The sequence below is a fragment of the Periplaneta americana genome, chromosome 16, assembly GCF_040183065.1.
Source record: "Periplaneta americana isolate PAMFEO1 chromosome 16, P.americana_PAMFEO1_priV1, whole genome shotgun sequence".
Lineage (NCBI taxonomy): Eukaryota > Metazoa > Arthropoda > Insecta > Blattodea > Blattidae > Periplaneta > Periplaneta americana.
Window position 1 is genome coordinate 88,870,923 of NC_091132.1, and position 22,794 is coordinate 88,893,716.

The following is a 22,794-nucleotide window of genomic DNA, read 5'->3' on the forward strand; positions in this document are numbered from 1 at the left end:
GTTAAAATATTATACATCATGATTACACAACTTTTAACAGTATATCACTGAGGTATATAAACACACACACACACACACACGTACGTGTACGTCAGTGTTAAAATATTGCTTGTACTTACTCTAAAGAAATCAAAGTGTGGATCATACTGGCCACCAATTCCATAATTGACAATTTGGAGTTTCTCAGCTGATGTTAAGTAAAGACCCATAATGTCGCTGGCTCGCTGGTTCACTTTTGCTACGAACTGGTTATTATTTTCATCGAACCAGGCTATCTTAGCCACACGGTATCGAGGTATTTCAGTCTGATGTTTGTTTGGCTCTACAGAAGTTGGTGGTAACATCTGTATAAAATTACAAAATCTTGTAAGACATAATCACATATGGCACATAAAACCCTCCATACTCGGCCAAAAGACATTGTTTTTCTCTAAGAATTCTAATGATAGTGAACTTATTCAATACCTTAAAAAAATACACAAACTATAGTTTATGAATAATACAGTACAACAAAATCAATAAATAAGAAAGAGTGTAAGGTAATAGCTGGATGACTTTTATCCAAACACAAGAATTCCACAACTAAATTATCAGCCTTTCCTAAAACTAGTTTCTTCTTAAGCGATGTTAATTGATTGATGGTGTTTAAAGGGTGCGTCAGCGTCTATGGCTATTTGCGCCCTTGAGCAAATGTCAGTACAACAACTCATTTAAAAACTGGTAGACGTAAGAGCGACATCAATTAAAATCTCGGTGTTAAAACCGAAAGGTACAAAAAATTTACATATATATCTCCAGGAAGTCGGTTACTAAAACCGTCACGAGATGTAAAAAGTCTGGTGACCAGAAATATTAATACATAAAATGATTTCCAATATAAATGTCCGAGTACAGGGCAGATACAATGTAAATAGTGTGTCCCCTACATGCAAAGAGTCTAGGGGTCGATAAAATTAAATGACGTTGTCAAGACCTGTACTGGATAAAAACTTTAAAACTGCGTTCACACGATTAAAATTGTTTCCAAGAGCGTCACGCCTATCGCATGTTGACGTCGAAAACGGTCGTATTTCCTACAGTGCAATAGCACATGTTCCACAGAAACTGGAACATGGCACGCGTCACACACGGAGGAGGTTCACCATTTAAAAGATGGCCATGTGTAAAACGGCAGTGGCCAATCCTCAACCGCGTAACTAAAACTTCTTCGCGTCGTGACGCTCTTTTAGACGAATCCCATTCCCGAACACTTTCCTTTATCATTCGTAATTTATTCCCTTGTTGTGCAGACCCTTCTTCCTCGCATTTCCGCCAGATTAAATGTTTCAAAGTGTTGAAGACATCTCGCCACCTCTCACGATAATACACCGGTGTACCATTCAGTGCTGCGTCCTTGGCTGCAGCATCTACCTCCTCATTTCCTGGAATCCCAACATGGCCCGGGATCCACACTACTCCGACTTCGGAACCCGTAGGCAGGAGTGAGTGGAAAAGAGCCTGGGTTCGTAGAATAAGAGGATCGTCAGAGTAGAAGCACTGTAGAGACTGAATGGCGCTTAAAGAATCGGAGCAGATAAGATATCTGCCCCGAGGTTCCCTGATTAAAAACAATAATGCCCGGTAGATAGCATATAACTCCGCAATAAAAACACTGGTATATGACGTCATCTTAAACTTGTATGTTTGACCTTTTGCGATGAAGGAGCAACCTACACAATCATTAACACGGGATCCGTCAGTAAAAATTAGGTTAAAATCTGGGAATTGTGATAGTAATTCATTAAAACGTTGACGATAAATAAAAGAGGGTGTAAATGATTTAAAACTTTGGCTCAGGCATAAATCAAATAGGGGACGAATCATAATCCACGGCGGAGTCGGAGAGTGTTGAATTCCCAAAACTGTTGGGAGTGTTATGTCCAGATCAGAGAGAATGTCACGAAACCGGACACCAGCTGGACGAGAACGCCATGGGTTCTCTCTGCACCGGTAAGCAAACGGGGAGTAATGAAAGCTATCGAATGTATTGTGCTCAGGCTGAGTGAGCAGATTTAGCCCGTATGCGCACAACAAAATGTTTCGTCGCTGATACAGAGACAATTCCCCAGACTCGCAGTAGAGACTCTAAATCCGACTAGTTCGGAAGGCTCCCGTTGCGCGTCTCAGACCTTGGTGGTGTACTGCGTCTAATATTCGAAGTTTCGATTGTCTTGCCGAGCCATAAATAAAACATCCATAATCAAGTCTTGAACGTATAAGTACACGATACAAGCGTAAGAGAACTGTTCGGTCTGCACCCCAGCGTACCCCTGACAATTAGCGAAGTATATTTAAGGATTTTTCGCATCGCCATCGTAAGTCACGTATATGTGCCTCCCAAGATAGATTATAATCAGAGATGAGTCCCAAAAATTTTGCAGTGTCTGTATATCGTAGATCCACTCAGTCGAGACGTAGATCAGGGTGGGGATGTAATCCACGTAGATTATAAAAATGAATGCATTGCGTCTTCTGAGTGGAGAACTTCAAACCATTGCGACGAGGCCAATCAGACAATACGTTGATGGCAAGTTGTATTTGTCGTCCGATAGATGGCAGATATCTCGAACTAAAATACAAACTAAAATCATCCACGTATAGAAGAGCCGATACTCGGTGGCCTATGCTGTTGGCTATACTATTAATCGCAATGGAAAATAGAAGCACACTCAATACAGACCCCTGCGGAACGCCATTTTCTTGAAGATGAGCAGTAGAAAGTGTGGTACCTATGCGAACTCGGAAATACCGCTCCGCCATAAAGTTGGCAATAAAAGAAGGGAGACTTCCACGAAGACCCCAGTTGTGGAGAGTTCGGAGGATTCCATACCGCCAAGTGGTATCGTAGGCCTTCTCCAGGTCAAAGAAGACAGCTACTAGATGTTCCTTCTTCAGGAAAGCATCCCTAAGGGCACCTTCCAGCCGAGCTAGATGGTCTATAGCAGATCTGTGTCTACGAAAACCACATTGAATCCCGGATAATCGGTTTTCCGATTCGAGTACCCACAGAAGGCGTTTACTGATCATTTTCTCCATAACCTTACACACGCAATTCGTTAGACAAATAGGTCGGTAATTAATAGGCAACGATGGGTCCTTCCCAGTTTTCCGGACTGGAATTACTATGGCCAATCGCCAAGAAGAAGGAAAGGTCTCTTCAGTCCAAATTCTTTTATATATATCTAAGAGGAAGGACTTACCAGCTGATGGTAAATTGCGTAGCATTCGGCTATGGATATTGTCGGGACCTGGGGAGGTGTGAGGGGATTTCTTAAGTGCCGCCTGCAGTTCAGCGGACATGAACGGTGCATTATATGGTGTGATATTATTAGAGGTAAAACACAAATTTTGTTCTTCTGCAGCTCTTTTGTGTGTTAAAAAAGCTGGGTCATAATGTGCAGAGCTACTTACATGGGCAAAAGAAGTAGCTAGTAGCTCAACTATTTCTACGGGATCTGTAGTTATATCTCCGTTATTAAGAAGACCCGGAACAGCAGAACTACATTTTACCATTACGCGACGGACTTTGTCCCAGACTACCTTAGCTGGGACATTCTTCGTTAAAGATGATACACATTTTGTCCAGGACGCCTTTTTCGCGTCAGAGATAATAGGACGTGCCCGAGCACGGAGACGTTTATACTGGACAAAATTATCTTGGGTTGGATGACGATCGAAGAGGCAAAGGGCACGTTTCCGTTCGCGGATAGCTTCCTTGCACGCTTCTGTCCACCAAGGCACAGGAATGCGTCTTGGTCTACAGGATGACCGGGGGATGTTCAGTTCGGCAGCCTCAATCACCTTCTTTGAGAATTCCTCAACCATGGAATCCACAGTGTCATATTTACGTTCAGTGAATCTCAAGGACTTCGAAAATCCAACCCAGTCCGCCTTCTTTATAACCCAGTTAGGAGAACGAGACTCCGCAGGACGTATTGCGGAAAGACGCACTCGAAGAGGGAAGTGGTCGCTACCATGTAGATCACGGATGACCGACCATTCCAAGTGCGCAGACAAAACTGGGCTACAAATGGAGAGGTCTATCATGGAGTATGTACCATGGGCCATTGATAGATGGGTGGCCTCGCCTGTGTTAAGGACAATAAGATTCAGGCGGGAACAAACTTCTACTATTTTTCGTCCTCTGTCATCATCTGTATTCGAGCCCAGTTATGGTGAGAAGCATTGAAATCTCCGAGAAGAAGAAATGGGGCGGGCACTTGTGCGGCAATAATCTGCAAATCTTGTTCTGTGAATGGAAAATCGGGAGGAAATTATATAGAAGCGACTGTAAAGGAGATAGATGGTAAGGTTACTCTGACAGCTGTAAGTTGGTGATGGCTACGAATATCAATGGCAGAGGAATGTATATTGTCTCTAGTCAGGATAGCACACCCTCCATTAGCTCGTACACCGGCTAGATGATCATACCGGTAGACTTTGTAGTCCCGAAGACTCAGAGAATGTTCAGGCAGGAGGTGTGTTTCCTGAAGACAGACAACTGAAGGTTGTTCATGATAGACCAATTCCTGTAGTTCTGCATAGCAGCTGCGAACACCGTTCACGTTCCATTGTATTATATCTGTGGACATAACAGTTTCATGGTGGTTTCACAAGGGATCGGTTCTTCTTCCTTTCTTTGACGCCACTCGGTTTTCCAGACTGCTTACTGATAGGCTGTGGCGATTCGCTCTCCGTATGGCGGTCTCCAGATCGGGATCGAGATTTGTCCTCCGATCGGGCTGTGCGACGTCGAGACCTCCTGTCAGGTTTCGAGTCGCTTGTACTCGCCGTCTCCGGAAGAGGCTGACGAACATATGGCCGGATGGTAAGGCCACTGCTATGATCTGTCTGTCTGGGTGGCGCAATCGACAAATGTTTGTTTCGAGGATTCGACTTTTCCAGAAACTGTAGCGGCTGTGAGAGGTGGCGTTTGTGTCGATGCTTCAGTACCTTGGATTGATTTATTAACGACTGACGCATACGTAGGTTTGTTATTTTTCTTTTTGTCATTATAATATTTCTTCCACGCCTCGAAAAAGGTAAGATTTTGTTCCACACGAAGTTCCTGTATGTCTTTCTCCTCAGTGTATCTCGGGCAGACTTTTGAGTTTGATGCTTGGTTCCCGTCACAATTGACACAATGGTCAGCGTGAGCACATGGGGAATCACCATGATCAGACTCGCCACACTTTGCACAAACGGTGGTATTTGTACAACGCTTTTGCGTATGTCCGAACCGCTGGCAGCGTAAGCACCGCATAGGGTTCGGCACATACGCACGGACAGGAACACGTTCATACCCGACGTAGATAAACTCTGGGAGAGACGGAACTTCGAAAGTCAAGAAAATTGTACGCAGAGGGAACGTCTGTCCATCCTTCTTACCAGTTAGTCGGTAAGCTTTGGAAACAGACTGTTCCGCTAACTCTAGTTGAATTTCTTCCTCAGATAAACCATCTAGAGGTTCCGTACAAATGACTCCTCGTGTGCTGTTGAGTGAGGAGGGACGTTCAACCTTAATAGGATACGATCCTAACAACTTCGCCTCTAATAGAGTCTCACTCTGTTTCGGATTTAATGTTTCTATGAGCAGACTTCCATTTCTGAGGCGAGCTGCATTCTTGACCTTTCCTACCAACTGATCGAGGGCGCGCTTGATGTAGAACAGGCTGATGTTCGTCATTGTCTTTTCGGTGCTGTCAAGGGTCATGTTGAGATATCTCGCAGGCGGCACAACAATCTTTACTAAGTCGGGATTAATTATAATGGCATCAACCACTCTCCGTTTCTTTGAATTACTAGTTTGTTGAGTTGAAGGAAAGTTGGAGCGCGAGGACATTTTGAACTGACCCCCCTATGGAACCGTCGGTGTCAGCCTGCCACCGGGGGGGGGGGCGAAAGAAAAAGACACCGAAATATTCTTGTGGTCTGTGCCGGGCGTGGGGACCCCCCAACAGCCCGATCCCAAGCAACCCACTTCACGCAAGTTACCCTTCAAACTGGACATTACATACCTAACGGCAAGTTCTGCACCAGAGGCGTGTCGTAGTTTTATGCCCCTACCACGGGAATAACTGCCCGTGGCTCCCCACTCTACACTGAACACAACCGCCAGATTACTCGGCTAACTCCGACCCCCCCTCCCAAAGCCGGAGCAATCCGAGATCGCACACAGCTTCAGGGGACTTGTGGTTGATTACACTGCGACACCCATAAGTCAGCGGTAACACGTTGGAGCGATATATCCGTCCCGGCGAGCGGAGTCGGTCACCGGGATGTCTAAATCGCCCCGGGCCCCCTGGGGGGCTCTACGTGAGTGTACTTGACGTCTGGTCCGGGTTCGGCACCTAAACTTGCATATAGGGGATGTTTGAAGGGTCCACTATTGCTTCGTTGCTGGGCGCCCTGTCATGCCACACAAGTTGGAAGTCGCGTTCGAAACCGTGGACAGGACCACGGAGATAGGAAAGATCCCCGCTGGTGAGACGGGAGTTATAAGCCTAAGAACCTTAACCTAAGAATGAATATAATGGACTAGAAGAGGAAGAATAATATAGCCTCACCAGGCATTCTTAAGAAATCCCGTTATGGTGGCGGACATGGCAGAAACTTACAGGGGGGATGAAGAGGTGAAAATGGCTGTGATGATGTGGTGGGTGTTCCGCATGCAATGGCGGCAGGCGGAGAGAAATAGAATGATAAAAAAGAAGATAGAAAGAAAAGGCGTGGTTGGTGATAAGATGAAAAATGGCCGAAAAGAAGAGCACGAGTGCCGCCATTGCACCCCCCGGTCACCGACTTGGAGGAACCCACCTCGACCGGCTTAAGCGATGTCTATTTTAAAGATTTGTTTCCTATTATTTTCTATTTTACTAGATTAATTTCTTTCAAGTTCAGTTTATATAATTTTTTATTACCGCCTTTACTTTTTTTTAACTTTGCTGTAGAATATACCATTAGGAAAGTCCAGAATAACAGACAGGGTTTGGAATTGAACGGGTTACATCAGCTGCTTGTCTATGGAGATGACGTGAATATGTTAGAAGAAAATCCACAAACTATTAGGGAAAACACGGGAATTTTACTTGAAGCAAGTAAAGAGATAGGTTTGGAAGTAAATCCTGAAAAGACAAAGTAGTTATATGAGTACGTCTCGTGACCAGAACATAGTACGAAATGGAAATATAAAAATTGGAAATTTATCCTTTGAAAAGGTGGAAAAGTTCAAATATCTTCGAGCAACAGTAACAAATATAAATGACACTCGGGAGGAAATTAAATGCAGAATAAATATGGGAAATGCCTGCTATTATTTGGTTGAGAAGCTTTTATCATCCAGTCTGCCCTCAAAAAACCTGAAAGTTAGAATTTATAAAACAGAATTGTGAAATACATTTTTCCATGTGATTAAACAGAATTTTATTCTCTATTTACTTAGATTAGTTACTCACTGAAAATTACACAAAACTATTTTATATTACCTGTGCTTATGTTAAAAATGCAGCAGAGCAAACGAAATGAATATATATTATAATTTATATCCATTATATACATTCGTATTTTTGGCGCCTATTTGAGTGTCTATTTTGGGTGATTTTAGTGCCTTATTCCTATTTTAAACATTTTAAGCGCCTACATTTATTTACAGTACAGGTATTTATTTATTTGTCTGGTAGATTCTCTTCCACTCAACCAAAACTAACTACTACAAACCAAATGAAATAGAATAAACTAAAATAGATATAATAAAATGATTTCACAAGACAGTAATGGCATAAAAGATTCAAATAAAGCATTCAACCTAAACATATAAGCTGCACTAAGAAGTAATTAATATATTCAGCCTGGGCTCTAAATTCATCTTGATCATGATCATGATCATGGTCATCATCATCATCATCATCATCATCATCATCATCATCATGAGTAGTAGTGATAGTTGCAGCAGTATGTACCGGTATATTAGAATATGATCTGTAGTTTAAAACTCCAAAAATAAAGCAGTATGTAAAAACAAGTGAACACGCTATCAGTGAATGCAAAAACACAAAAATGTAAAACTGTAAGTTACACATTTTTCTTTTACTTCGTTCACAACATTACTATTGTATCTTTTGATTATAACAGTACTTGCCTTTATAAAATTATAAAGTGACAGAAATATGATACGTGATGGTAAAGCAAAGCTTTGCTCTGCACTATACAAAACTATTCACCATGTGTACTCGAAAATCTTTCATCAAGGCAACTTATCGAGTAGAAGTATCCCATAAATAAGTCATCAGTTAAGGAAACGTATAGCATACCTCTTGCATTGCATTACTTATCAGAGTTTCAATTTCTCTGTCATATATGATATCATGATACTTCATGATAAGTGGCTTCAAATAAAGTTCCTCTTCTTTTACTCTGGCCAGACGAAGAAATGCATTTCCTTTGTCAGTATATCGACACTTCAGTCTTGACCTTATATTCATGGGAATTACTGCATCAAGGCGACAGTGTAAGTAATAGGCATCTCCAGAGACGTCATGAATTTTCTGCATTAAAATATACCAATGCACATTTAACGATTACGATCATTATACAATATAATTGTAACAATACAATACAATAATACAATATGATATAGGACCACTGTCATGTTCAATTTGGTACAAATGTTTCCAATTACATTATTAATATTTGGCAGTTTAGTATTTACCACATTTGCCTCTGAGGAGTTCATACTCAGTCAAGGGCAATAGATTTTTCTGAAGAAGAAGTTCAACGTATCTACAATTTTCTGTAGAAGAATTTTGTAGCACTAAGTTTGTTGTATATAAAATAACCTTACGATTTAGAATGAATAATTTATCTATCAAAACGACATTTTTATTGACCATATGACGTTTTACTTTCAAGAGTACGTAGTTTAGTCAGCTAATCATCGATGGTGCCCTCCAGTATCTAATGTAGAAAGTTGAACATTTCTGTTGATAATTATTCTCGCCTATCATTAGGGCTAATGAAATGGACTTCAATACTAGACTAGCACAATCAGAGAATGGAAAAAATTTAAGAATCAGAGCATTACCTAACAATTAATACATAATGTTTTTCAGTGTTCACCATAACTTGCAAAAATCTGGAAGTCAGTTTTCGCTATTGAAACAAATTTTGGATTATCTTTATGATCCTCTTTTTGATAGGAATATTTAAATAGTCTAGTTATAAATTCATTTTTTCTTTCGTCACAATACCAATATGAAGTCAATAAACTTACCTTCTTAATATCGTCTTCATTTTGATTATCTTTTCTTCTAAGCTTTGATTCAAAATAAGCTTTCAAGTAAACAGCTTTCGTATGGGTTGGATTCTCTTTCAGCAATTCATTAATGTAGATTAAAGACTTGCGAATATTACCTAAGAAGACAACAATGAACAACTAATTTTAATGGATAAAATAAAATATCGATTTAGTCTGCAGTGTCATTTTTATTTCTTCAATGATATTGCCATTGTCGTCAAATGATTACTATGTTCATAATTGATTATGATGATGATGATGATGATGTTGATGATGATGATGATGATGATGATGATAGTGAAATTTGAAGGGCGCGTCAGCATCAATGGCTATTTGCACCCATACCTATAGTTTTTCTTTTTGTGGTGAAATTAAATTGTTATTGCATAACTCAAATACACACTGACTAAAAACATTGACACATTAAAATATAAAAAAGCACACTAATATTGGACAAACAAGGTGACTTCTGATATAAAATAACATTAAAACGGACACATAGTAGTCCCAAGATAATATGAAACAATCATAAAATAATAAAACAAACACTGCCACAAGAAATATGTGGCAGTGTTACATAACAACAATCAGTAAAAATCGGATGTATAAGGTCCGATTAATAAACAGTAATTAAAAGAAAGGTAACTAAAATAATCTTCAGATGTAAAACGTCTGGAGAATAAATAAGTAACAATGGGCTAAAAGGACATTAAAACTTAGATCACCTTGTCGAATTCCGTGCTACATGAATAACTTAACACTGCATTGACACAATTACAATCGTTGCCAAGAGCATCACGTAATGTTGGACGTATTGCATACTGACGTCGAGGCCATTCATATTTGCGACAGTGTAGTAAAAAAATGTTCCACCATAAGAGGGACATGGCAAGTGTCACATTCCGCTGGAGGTTTGCCAGACAATAAGTGACCATGTGTCAAACAAGTGACCAATCCTCAAGCGAGTAAGTGTAACTTCACCTCACTGTGATGCTCTTGATGACAAATCCCATTCTCGAATTGTATTTTTAATGGTTTGTAGTTTGTGACCCGCTTGTGCAGACCATTTTTCTTCCCAATCCCTCTGAAGACTATTCCTTATGTAAGTCACTACATCTTGCCACCTCTCTCACTAGTATAGCAGTGTGACACTAAGAGCAGCGTCTCTGGCTCCAGCATCTGCTGTCTCGCTAGCTAGTGGGGTTTAAAAAGGGCGCGTCAGCATCTATGGCTATTTGCGCCCTTATCTAAAATTCTTTACAGAACAGAGACTATACAATAATCAGAATGCTTAAAGAACTAAAAAACGTTGTCACGATTAAAACGAGGTATACAAATGCAGTTTCAACAGGGTGATGCATACAACATTATAAAAATCTGACCTTAACTAGTATTTAAAAAGAGACAAAATAACAATACAAATGCTACCATAAATAAGTTATCTGGCGTATTTCTAAAATACTCGGATGTAAAAGGTCCGAATGTCAAGTTTGTTAAAAAACTTATATACTAAATAACAAGTGTAACCTCCGGATGTAAAGGGTCCGGAGGATAATTAAAACGGGTCAGAAACTAAATTACCCTGTCAAGTCCAGTATTCGATAAAAATCTCAGGACTGCATTTGTACAATTAAAATCATTTCCAAGAGCGTTACGAAGAGTCGGCCGAATTCCATATTGCCGACGGACACGGTCATATTTTCTACAATGTAATAAAAAATGTTCCACCGTAAGTGCAACATGGCATAGATCACACTCCGGCTGAAGCTCGCCACGTAGCAGATGGCCATTTGTCAGATAACAGTGGCCAATCCTCAACCGGGTGAGTAAAACTTCGTGCCGTGACGCTCTTGTGGACGAATCCCAAACTCGAACAGTATTCTTTATTCTTCGTAATTTGTTTTCCTCTTGTGCAGACCATTCTGCTTCCCATTGCCACCATATTCTACATTTCAAATAATTTTGTAAGTCTTTCCACCTCTCACGCCAATATACCAGAGTGCCATTCGTGGCACCATCTTTGGCTGCAGCATCTGCGGCCTCATTCCCACGAATTCCGACATGGCCAGGAATCCACACTACTCCAATCTCGCAATCAGAGCTTAGGAGTGTGTGGAACAGCTGCTGAGTTCTTAACACAAAGGGATCCTCTGAATAGAGAGACTGCAAAGCCTGAATGGCACTTAAAGAGTCGGAGCAGATTAGATATCTGCCCCGAGGTTCTCGAATTAAAAACAATAAAACTCTGTAAAAAGCATATAATTCTGCAGTAAAAACACTGGTATATTCGCTCAGTTTATATTTAAATATCTGTCCATTTGCAACGAAGGAGCAACCCACACAATCATTTACTTGGGATCCGTCAGTATAAACTAAAGAATAATTTGGATATCGGGATAAAAGTTCACTAAAATGAAGTCTATAAACAAAAGCTGGTGTAAAATTCTTAAAACTTTGGCTCAGGCTTACATGAAACATGGGGCGTCGCATAATCCACGGTGGAGTGGTGGTGTATTCTAGTGTGCGAACGGATGGTAGATCGACGTCGAGCTCAGAGAGCAGTTCACGGAATCGCACACCTGCTGGACTAGGTCTCCGTGGAATTTCACTGTATCGGCCGTAAAGAGACGAATGATGGAAAGAGTCGAAAGAATTGTGCTCAGGCTGCGAGCGGAGTTTAACCGCATATGAGCACAACAAGAAATTACGTCGTCGATACAATGATGGTTCCCCCGCTTCACAATACAGGCTCGCTATCCGACTCGTTCGGAAGGCACCTGTAGCGAGTCGTATCCCATGATGATGGATAGTGTCTAAGAAACGTAGCTTAGATTTATTTGCTGAGCCATAGATAAAACAGCCATAATCCAGCTTTGAACGGATAAGAGAGCGATATAGACGTAAAAGCACTATGCGGTCTGCACCCCATCGAACCCCTGACAAAAGGCGTAAAATGTTTAAAGATTTTTCATAACGCCTTCTCAAATCACGGATATGCGCCTCCCACGTTAATTTGTAATCAAAGATAAGGCACAAAAACCTCGCAGTGTCTGTATATTGCAACTCCACTCCATTAAGACGGAGTTCAGGATGTGGATGGAGTCCACGTTGGTTGTAGAAGTGGACACACTGCGTCTTTTGAGTGGAGAATTTAAAGCCATTGCGAAGAGACCACTCCGATAGCACATTGATGACCAGTTGCAACTGTCGACCGATAGATGGGAGGTATCGGGAACTGTAATATAGACTGAAGTCATCAACGTACAAGAGAGAAGATACTCGGTTACCTACACAGTGGGAAATGCCATTGATCGCAATGCAGAAAAGAAGAACACTTAATACAGACCCCTGCGGAACGCCATTTTCTTGGAGATGTTCGTTAGAAAGTGTGGTGCCTACTCGAACTCGGAAATACCGCTCTGCCATGAACTTCGCAATAAACGTTGGCAGACTGCCACGAAGTCCCCAGTCATGCAGGGTTTGCAGAATTCCATAACGCCACGTGGTATCGTAAGCCTTTTCTAGATCAAAGAGGACCGCCACAAGATGTTCCTTCTTGAGGAAAGCATCTCTAATGGCGGTCTCCAGCCGAACAAGATGGTCTGCGGTGGATCTGCGCTTGCGAAAACCACACTGGATGTTAGATAATCAGTTTCCCGATTCGAGTACCCACATCAGGCGTTTGCTTATCATCTTTTCCATAACTTTGCACACACAGCTGGTGAGACAGATTGGCCTGTAATTGCCAGGTAAAGAAGGGTCCTTTCCCGGTTTCTGGACTGGAATTACAATGGCAGAACGCCAAGCAGATGGAAATACACCCTCAGTCCAGATTCTATTGTACATAGACAGAAGAAAGGATTTTCCAGCTGGTGGAAGATGACGAAGCATGCGGTTATGGATGTTATCAGGGCCAGGGGAGGTGTCTAGTGCCGCCTCCAGCTCCTCGGATGTGAACGGTGCATTGTAGTCTTCAGTGTTGTCAGATTGAAAATTTAGGTTTCGTTTTTCTGCAGTATCTTTGATTTTCAGAAATTCCGGGTCATAATTATTTGAGCTGCTTATTTGTGAAAAAGTGGTAGCAAATATTTCAGCAATGTCTATTGGACTGGTGGTCGTTACTCCATTGTTTAGAAGGCCCGGAATTACAGAACTACGTTTCCCCATTATTCGACGGACTTTGTCCCATATGGTGTTAGCTGGGACGTTGTGTTTCAATGAACTGACGTAATTTGTCCAGGACGTCTTCTTAGCATCGCACACAATGCGACGAGCTTTGGCTCGAAGACGTTTAAACTGGACAAAATATTCTTGGGTCGGATGGCGCTCAAATTGGCGTAAAGCACGTTTGCGGTCACGGATTGCATCTCTGCAGGCATCCGTCCACCAGGGGACAGAGAAGCGTTTTGGCCTGCAGGACGACCGGGGGATAGATAATTCCGCTGACTTTATAACCACATTTGAGAAATGGTCTACTACGGAGTCCAAATTTTCATGTCCGTTATCATAGAATGATATGGACTCCGAAAATCCGACCCAGTGCGCCTTTTTAAGAACCCAGTTTGGAGATCGAGATTCCGCCGGACGTAAAGCGGACATACGCATTCGAATGGGATAGTGGTCACTACCATGTAGGTCGTGAATAACAGACCATTCGAAATGCGTGGACAAAACTGGGCTACAAATGGAGATATCTATCATGGAGTATGTACCGTAAGCTAAGGAGAGATGTGTTGCTTCCCCTGAATTCAGAGTAACAAGATTTAGACGGGTACATACCTCTGCTATTTTATTTACTCTGTCATCATCGGAATTTGAGCCCCATGAGTGGTGGGATGCATTAAAATCCCCCATTACCAGATATGGAGCAGGTACCTGCGAGAAAATGTCTTCAATGTCATGCACTGTGAAAGGTGTGTCTGGGGGTATATATACAGAGAGTATTAAGAACTGGATGGAAGGTAGAGTGACTCGAGCGGCTATGCATTGATGTGGGCTGTTGATGCTTATAACAGAGGAAAAGATACTTTGGCGGAAGAGGAGAGCACAACCTCCGTTGGCACGAATACCGGCAAGGTGATCGTACCGGTGAACGTAGAATTCCGAGATACTTAGGGAGTTTTCGGGCCGAAAGTGTGTCTCCTGGAGACATAAAATAGCAGGGTTTTCATGATAGATCAATTGCTGTAGTTCTGTATATCTGCTGCGTACAACGTTCACATTCCACTGTACAATATCAGTCATCAAGAGGAGCTATATCATTTTGGTGGCTTAACAGGGGATCTTCTCTTCTTTTCCTTTCTATGGGAAGATGCTTTTGCCTGCGACTGCTTTGTCTTCGACTCCGGCGACTCACTTGCAGTTCGTCGCACTCCTGATCGCGATCTTGATCGAGGACGTGATCGAGAACGTGATCTCGACCTGCCTTCCGAACTAGGAGTGCGACGTTCTGGTGTTCTACTAGGCCTACAATCCTTCTCTGCTGTCATAGCAATAATTTTCTTAGGGACATAAGGCCTGATGTCAAGTCCACAAGTGTCGTCTGACTCAGCAGTCTGAGTAGCGGCGTCTACATATGTCTGGGTTGCGATCTCAATTCGCTTCCCAGGTATGTTTGTAAGAGGTGGCGTTTGTGTGGTGGCATCGATTCCCTCTGTTGCTCTCTGCAGTACAGACGCATAGGACTTTTCAGTTGCCTTCTTTTCTTTATCTAAAATACGCTTACGTGCCTCAAAGAAGCTAATATTTTCCCGGACTCGAAGCTCTGGAATCGTCTTTTCCAGCATATACTTTGGGCAGTTTTTAGAATTTGAAGCATGGTCCCCAGAACAATTCACACAGTGCTCGGCGCCAGTACGTGGGGAATCCCCATGGTCTGCACCGCCACACTTTGCACAGATGATATTGTTTGTGCAACGTTTTTGCGTATGTCCGAACCGTTGGCACCTAAAGCACCGCATTGGGTTCGGCACATACGCACGCACAGGGACACGCTCGTACCCAACAAAGATATATTCTGGCAAGAGAGACGTTTCAAAGGTCAGAAAGACTGTGCTCAGGGGTTCAGTTCGTCCGTCCCGCTTCCGTATTAAACGGTAAGCCTTGGACACGGACTGTTCCGCCAGCTCTAATTGGATCTCTTCATCGGACATACCGTCTAGAGAATCCGTATGCACAACTCCTCGCGTGGTGTTAAGCGAGGAGTGTCGTTCAACTCTGATTGGGTATGACCCCAGCAACTTTGCTTTCAACAGCGTCTCACTCTGTTTTGCAGATGCAGTCTCAACGAGGAGACTACCGTTGCGGAGTCGAGTTGCATTTCTGACCTTTCCAACGAGTCCATCGAGCGCACGTCTCACGTAGAATGGACTAATGTCTTTCATAGATTTTTCCGTTCCGTCCAATGTGATACTGATAAACTTTGGAGGCGGCACTTTTACAGTAACTTTCTCAGGGTCCAATTCCATAGCAATATTCGTCATATGACCACCAGTCGTACTTTCTCCTGTCTTATGTTTCTTATTAGTTTTTTCTGAAGGAGGAGAAGAAGAGCGCGTAGAAGCCATTTTGAAACTGGCCCCACCTACGGAACCGTCGGCGTCAGCCTGCCACCGGGGGGGAGGCGGAAGAAAAAGACACCAAAAAAGTCTTCTCGGTCTGTGCCGGCCGTGGGGACCCCCCCACAGCCCGATCCCAAGCAACCCACTTCACGCTAGTTACCCTTCAAACTGGTCATTACACACCTAATGGCAAGTCTTACACAAGAGGCGTGTCGCAGTTTTATGCCCTTACCACGGGAATAACCGCCCGTGGCTCCCCACTCTACACTGAATACAAGTGCCAGACTACTGCGGCTAACTCCGACGTACCCTCCCAAAGCCGGAGCAATCCGAGACCGCACGCAGCTTCAGAGGACTTGTGGTCGATTTCACTGCGACACCCATAAGTCAGCGGTAGCACGTCGGGGCGATATATTCGCTCCGGCGAGCAGAGTCGGTCACCGGGACGTTTAAATCGCCCCGGGCCCCCTGGGGCGCTCTACGTGAGTGTACCTGACTTCTGGTCCGGGCTCGGCACCTAAACTTGCATATAGGGGCAGTATGAAGGGTCCACTATTGCTTCGTTGCTGGGCGCCCTGTCGGGCCGCACAAGTTGGAAGTCGCGCTCGAAACCGTGGGACAGGACCACGGATATAGGAAAGATCCCCGCAGGTGAGACTGGAGTTGTAAGCCTAAGATACTTAACCTAATAATGTATATAAAAACTATAAGAAGAAGAAGAATGTAACCTAGCAAAGCATCCTTAACAAATCAATCCCGTGATTATGGCGGACATGGCAAAACAAACAGCGGGGATGGAGAGGTGAAAATGGCTATGATGATGTGGTGGGCGTTCCGCATGCAATGGTAGCCGGCATGGAGAAATACAGCGATGAAAAAGATGAGAGAATGAAAAGGCCTGGGTGGTGATTAGGCGATTAATGTTCGAAAAGAAAAGCACGAGAGCCACCATTGCATCTCCCGGTCACCAACTTGGCGGAACCCACCTCGACCGGTCTACATTGGATAGGCCTTCTAAAGTGCTCGTAGTAATCACTCCTCTCGTGGTGTTGAGAGAAGAGTGACGCTCCACTTTAATGGGATAAGAACCAAGCAGCTTCCCTTTCAGAAAGGTTTCACTTTGCTTAGGACTTAAAGTTTCAACCACAAGACTTCCATTTCGGAGGCACGTAGCATTTCTAACTTTACCAATCATTGTGTCGAGTGCACGTTTGATATAGAATGGACTAATATTTTTCATTGTCTTTTCACTCCCGTCAATAGACTCAAAAATCTCAGAGGGGCATTTTCACTTTAATTTTATCCAGGTCCAAATCCATGTTGTAATCCAATTGTACTTTTTGTTTCTCCTGTAATGAAGAGGGAGGGGAAGAGAGCGATGACATTTTAACTGGCTCCCCCTACGGAACCGTCGGCGTCAGCCTGCCACTGGGCGGGGGGAGCGAAAGAAAAAGACATTGAAATATTCTTCACGGTGTGCGCCGGCCATGGGGACCCCCCCCCCCCACAGCCCGATCCCAAGCAACCCACTTCACGCAAGGTACCCTTCAAACTGGACATTACATACCTAATGGCAAGTTCTACACTAGAGGCGTGTAGCAGTTTTATGACCCTACCACGGGAATAACCACCAGTGGCTCCCCACTCTACACTGAACACAACTGCCAGACTACTCGGCTAACACCGACCCACCCACCAAAGCCGGAGCAATCCGAGACTGCACGCAGCTTCAGGGGACTTGTGGTTGATTACACTGCGACACCCATCAGTCAGCGGTAACACGTCAGAGCGACATATCTATCCCAGCGAACAGAGTCGGTGACCGGGATGTCTAAATCTCCCCAGGCCCCCATTGCGGCTCTTCGTGAGTGTACTTGACCTCTGGTCCGGGTTTGGCACCTAAACTTGCATATAGGGACAGTATGAATGGTCCACTATTGCTTTGTTGCTAGGCGCCCTGTCGAGCCGCACATGTTGGAAGTCACACTCACCATGGGACAAGACCACAGAGATGGCACATTTGTTTCAAAAGGAAAAGACAAATAGAGGACAACAGTAAGAATATAATATACATAATCTTCACTTCCTTCTTATTAGAAATGGGCATTACCGATTACAGTCACAATTACTAAAGCTATTATAATTATTATCAGAACTGCAAAAAAGTTAAAATATGACTTTTAACATATTGTTTTAAGCTTATTTTTCTAATTGTTTACAATCAACTTCATAAAAATTAATATTCAACATAATGTCTACAGATATATTTATTTCATATGAATTTCATAATTCCATACAAAACTACAAACCATTTCCTCATTCAACTTCAGTACCATACCTATTCAATGTTAAAGAGTTATTCGCAATAGATTCATTAGACGATTAGGAGATGCTAAGAATTGCTGCCGTACTTGCTTCTGTGTCTAATCCATTAGTTTACTTACTTTGGGAAGAAAATTCACAAATTAGTTATTTGAGAAAGATAAATGTTCAATATTAATTATTTCATATAATGCACGCTTCAAATTATAAATTTAGTAAGACCAATGATGATCATTTTATGGCAAAGAAAAGTTGTTTTTAAATATTTGATAAAACGAAAATTTATCTCGTCCTCCTCCTCCTCCTCATCATCATCATCATCATCGTAGTCGTCATCAATCTTAAAAGACCGGAACTTTTGGAGCATTTCAACTTCACTCATGTGTATTTTTTCAGTTGGTTATTTAACGACGCTGTATCAACTACCGGTTGATGGAACTGGTGATAACGAGATGGTTTTTGGCCAGAGGAGGCTGAGGATTCACTATAGAATATCTGATGTTCGCATTACAGTTGTAAGAAACCTTGGAAAGAACCCAACCAGCCCAAGTGAGAATCGAAACCATGCCTGAGCACAGCTCAGGGTCAGAAGGCAAGTGCCTCCATCGACTGAGGTATGTCGTTGGTTCCACTTCCGTGAAGGATTATGAACATTACCCGTTTACAAATAGCAGAGCTTCCTGATCATGTACTGGTATTCATTATGGTGTTAGAGTGCTAGACCACTTTCTAAGGTATCATGGAAAATTTGCAGACAAACTATAGCCTACATATGGTACCAAATTGCTTTAGGAAAAAGACAAATTAAATCACAATCTGTCAAAAATCGAAGCAAGAAATGGTACGAATTGAACCACAATAAATTTTTGTAATTTTCAAAATAACACTCATTTTTCTTGAAACTATTCTGATAAAGTTATTGTTATTATGAATCACTGAAAAATAATCATGAAAGATTATTTCTTTGAAACTCAGTGGTCAGAACAGTTTTTTTTAATAAAGAATCTTTATAGCTATTAGAACCAAATAATTCTTTAAATGAAGTTACCTTGAATGTACATGGTGTAAGATAAATTTTCAAGTAAATCAGATTTTTTAGCTGTCTTAACATCTTCTTTCTCATATCGATGCAGTGCCTCAGCAAACCAGTTCTCCGCTGCAAAAGTATTACTTCCAGCTGAAATTATACCAATTTCTAGACAATCACCAGCTGTAAATAGAAATAGATTGTATTTTATTTTCGGTTCTGAACATATTAACATTTTAAATATTTATATAGCTGCATTTAGATTTTCACACTCTACTAATAATGACAATACTGGTATATGCTGAATGACAGAAAATGTATCTCTCACAAACAAACCTTAAAAATCATATTTTGTTAGTGCTTAGGAGTCTCATTATCTAATATTCCAAACACAATAAATATTTCAGACAACGTGTTATCAAGACTAAAACATAGAAAAGAAAAACACACGAGTAAGTCATAAAATTGAAAAAGTTTTATTGAACAATTTCGATTAATTACATCAACCAACTGGTAAAATTTATGCTTATTTCTAAACAATATTAACTTTGTTTTAGACTGAAGTGAAATAATAATGTTGATGAATAATTATGCAGCTTACAACATACACTGAATGGAACAATGAAATCATTTTCAGACAAAATTTTGAATAGGTTGGTATTCTTTCTTCGAAAAATATAGGCATACGTGAAGTTGATCATTGAAATATATGTATTTAATCCATCATTCCAATGCCGAAACATAGATACCCACTGGCGAAGGTTTTAGTATACAGGGTGTTTAAAAAATACGGGGCATAATTTCAGGTATGTATTTCCCACATGTAGACAATCAAAATAGTTCATTACAACATGTGTCCAGAAATGCTTCATTTCCGACAACATTGAAATTCACCGGAACGTATTTCTTTCCGCAGGTCGTTGTCATTACAGAAGATGTTCAAAATGTCCACCTCCTGCTTGAATACAGACCTCACATCGATGTCTCATTCACCTGCGAACACGATCCCAAACTCCAGGAGTATTGCGTATGTCCTCAGAACATGCCACAATTCGATTCTGAAGGGATTCCAAATCAGGCACTGGAGACGAATAAACCAATGATTTTAAATGACCCCACAAGTAGAAATCGAGAGGGTCCAGATCAGGTGAGCGTGGAGGCCAAGCAATTGGGCCACCTCTACCTATCCATCGATCAGGAAACCTTGGATCCAAGTACCGGCGAGCCATACGACTGAAGTGTGCAGGAGCGCCATCATGCAAGAAGTGAATGTGTTGACGATTGATCAGTGGAGTGTCTTCTAAAACATGAGGTATGGTGTTTTCCAGGAAGTTTGTGTATGCCTGCCCCGTAAGTCTGTTTACAAGTACATGGGGTCCAACTAATCGATCACCAATGATACCGGCCCACATGTTGAGGGAGAACCGCACCTGGTGATGAGATGGAACAGTTGCAGTTCATACGCCCATACATGCTGATTGTGGAAATTTGTTATGCCATCTCGTGTGAACTGTGCTTCATCTGTAAATAATACTAAGGCAGGAAAGTTCGGATTTACACCACACGGCTGCAAGAACCACTGACAGAACCTAACTCGTGCAGGGTAATCTGCTGGTGACAGGGCCTGTACACGTTGCAAATGATAAGGATACAATTGATAGGCTACTCTTTCAACAGTCTCCAGACAGTCGTATGAGGAACACTGACATGCAATGCTACCCTTCGTGTGCTGATAGAAGGAGTCATGTTCACAGCCTCCAGAATCTCCTCCTGTACTTCTGGAATTGTAGATCTTGGTCGTCCCCTTCCCAAACCAGGAGAGTTAAATTTTCCATACTCGCACAGACGGTAATGGAGACGTACAAATGTCTTCCGATCTGGACATTGTCGTTGTGGGTACCTCTCCTGGTACAAACGACGAGCCAGCGCAGCATTGCCGTCCGCCTTACCGTACATGAAGTGTATCTCTGCCAGCTCTTGATTTGAATACATGTCGCACAGTCTAACGCCTACACAACACTGAATGTAACCTTCGCCTCGGAATGAACTGTCAGAGTGCCCTCTTAATGTCTCCTTTGACGGCAACGACCTGCGGAAAGAAAAACGTTCCGGTGAATTTCAATGTTGTGAAGGCCATAACTCGGAAATAAAGCATTTCCGGACACATGTTGTAATGAACTATTTTGATTGTCTACATGTGGGAAATACATACCTGAAATTATGCCCCGTATTTTTCAAACACTCTGTATACAAGGAACTTAGATACATTTACTTTCTGACAGGGGCAGAGGTACGAAATCATTGAAAGATATTTATAATTTTAAACATTTATTAGTTAATTACAATAAAGTCAAAACGAACAACTGGAAGAGAGCAGGTTACCAGTAATTATTTTATGCTTTATAAGTACATATATGATGAGTAGTTCCGAATGAATCAAAGAATAAAACACTAGTTTCCTTTGTATGCTTGCTTGTATGGTGTCAAGTCTCGGCATTTTCATTATTTCCTACATCACATTAAGATGTCCTAGAGAAGATGTAGGCCTATGGTGCAGTAGCCTCCTTTTACTACTGCATTGATATTAAGAATTATTATTAACTATGAAGAAGTGGTACAATGATGGCAGACAAAATGCTACAATATTGTCTTTGAGTAATACAAATAATTTCACTTGGACTGGGTTTTGAACTTAGGCCTCCTGCATGGAAAACCGATGCTCTAATTTAGTTGTTCTTAACAAGCATTAGTGACAAATTAACAGATAATTTTACAATTAAGAAACAGAAGATTGGGAATGATTCAACAGAATAGAATAAAAAATTAAAATGTTTGAAGAAAGTGTTTTCAGTATCATTATGCACGATTCCAAATTTCATTTCAGTACCATATACAAATAAATGTAAGTTTACCTGTGAGTTCAGTATTGTATAAAATATCATTTAATTCTCCTTTGGCCATGGATGCTGAGCTTAAATTGTACGTTTCCTGTATCCGAACAAGTGCAATTACTGATTCTGCTAAATCAGTAATGGATGGAAACGCCATTTTATTTTGCATCTCTAAGATGTCCTGAAATAGATCTGTTACAAAAAATTATGTATAAATACAGAGCGGAAGTGAAATAATCCTGCAGATTGAAAGGGATGATAGGGTACACTTAAATGAACAGAAAACCTATATTACGTTTTGTGATTAAATGCATGGTTAATTAGAAAACTGAGTTGGAACTTTCAGAAGTCTGGCAACATTGCTCCTAACATACCCCTCTTTCTTCTCGTAATACAGACGTAAGAGTTCAACAAACATAGGTCTGTCTGCCTTAGTGAACTACCTCCCATCTTCCTTTCTGGTTACAATGTTGCAAGCTGGTCGCATCGGTCAGTGGCTTCAAATTAGTGGTTTTTAAATTAAATTTACATGAAAACTATCCACGCTATTGAAATACGTAACAGGGGTAAATTGATAGCCAGCCAGGTGGGGCCTGGTTTTCTGAATTTACTGGTGAAGTTTGCACAGAATCGAAAGATTTTTTGACTTTCAAAAAGACTATT

General features: G+C 41.7%; 1 protein-coding gene across 3 annotated transcripts in view; it reads right to left on the reverse strand.

Annotated features, from left to right (window-relative positions):
• Positions 1–22,794, reverse strand: part of LOC138690937 (prolyl 4-hydroxylase subunit alpha-1-like) — a 265,004-nt gene that overhangs the window by 34,523 nt on the left and 207,687 nt on the right. For 2 of the 3 annotated variants that reach the window (XM_069812510.1, XM_069812512.1), the window contains exons 3-7: positions 22,153–22,323; positions 19,262–19,423; positions 9,308–9,447; positions 8,349–8,582; positions 120–344 (exon numbers count right to left, since the gene is read on the reverse strand). In XM_069812510.1, the coding sequence (XP_069668611.1) occupies positions 120–344; positions 8,349–8,582; positions 9,308–9,447; positions 19,262–19,423; positions 22,153–22,323 (932 nt within the window). The remainder of the gene's footprint in view (positions 1–119; positions 345–8,348; positions 8,583–9,307; positions 9,448–19,261; positions 19,424–22,152; positions 22,324–22,794) is intronic. The other variant, XM_069812511.1, reaches the window with a different exon arrangement.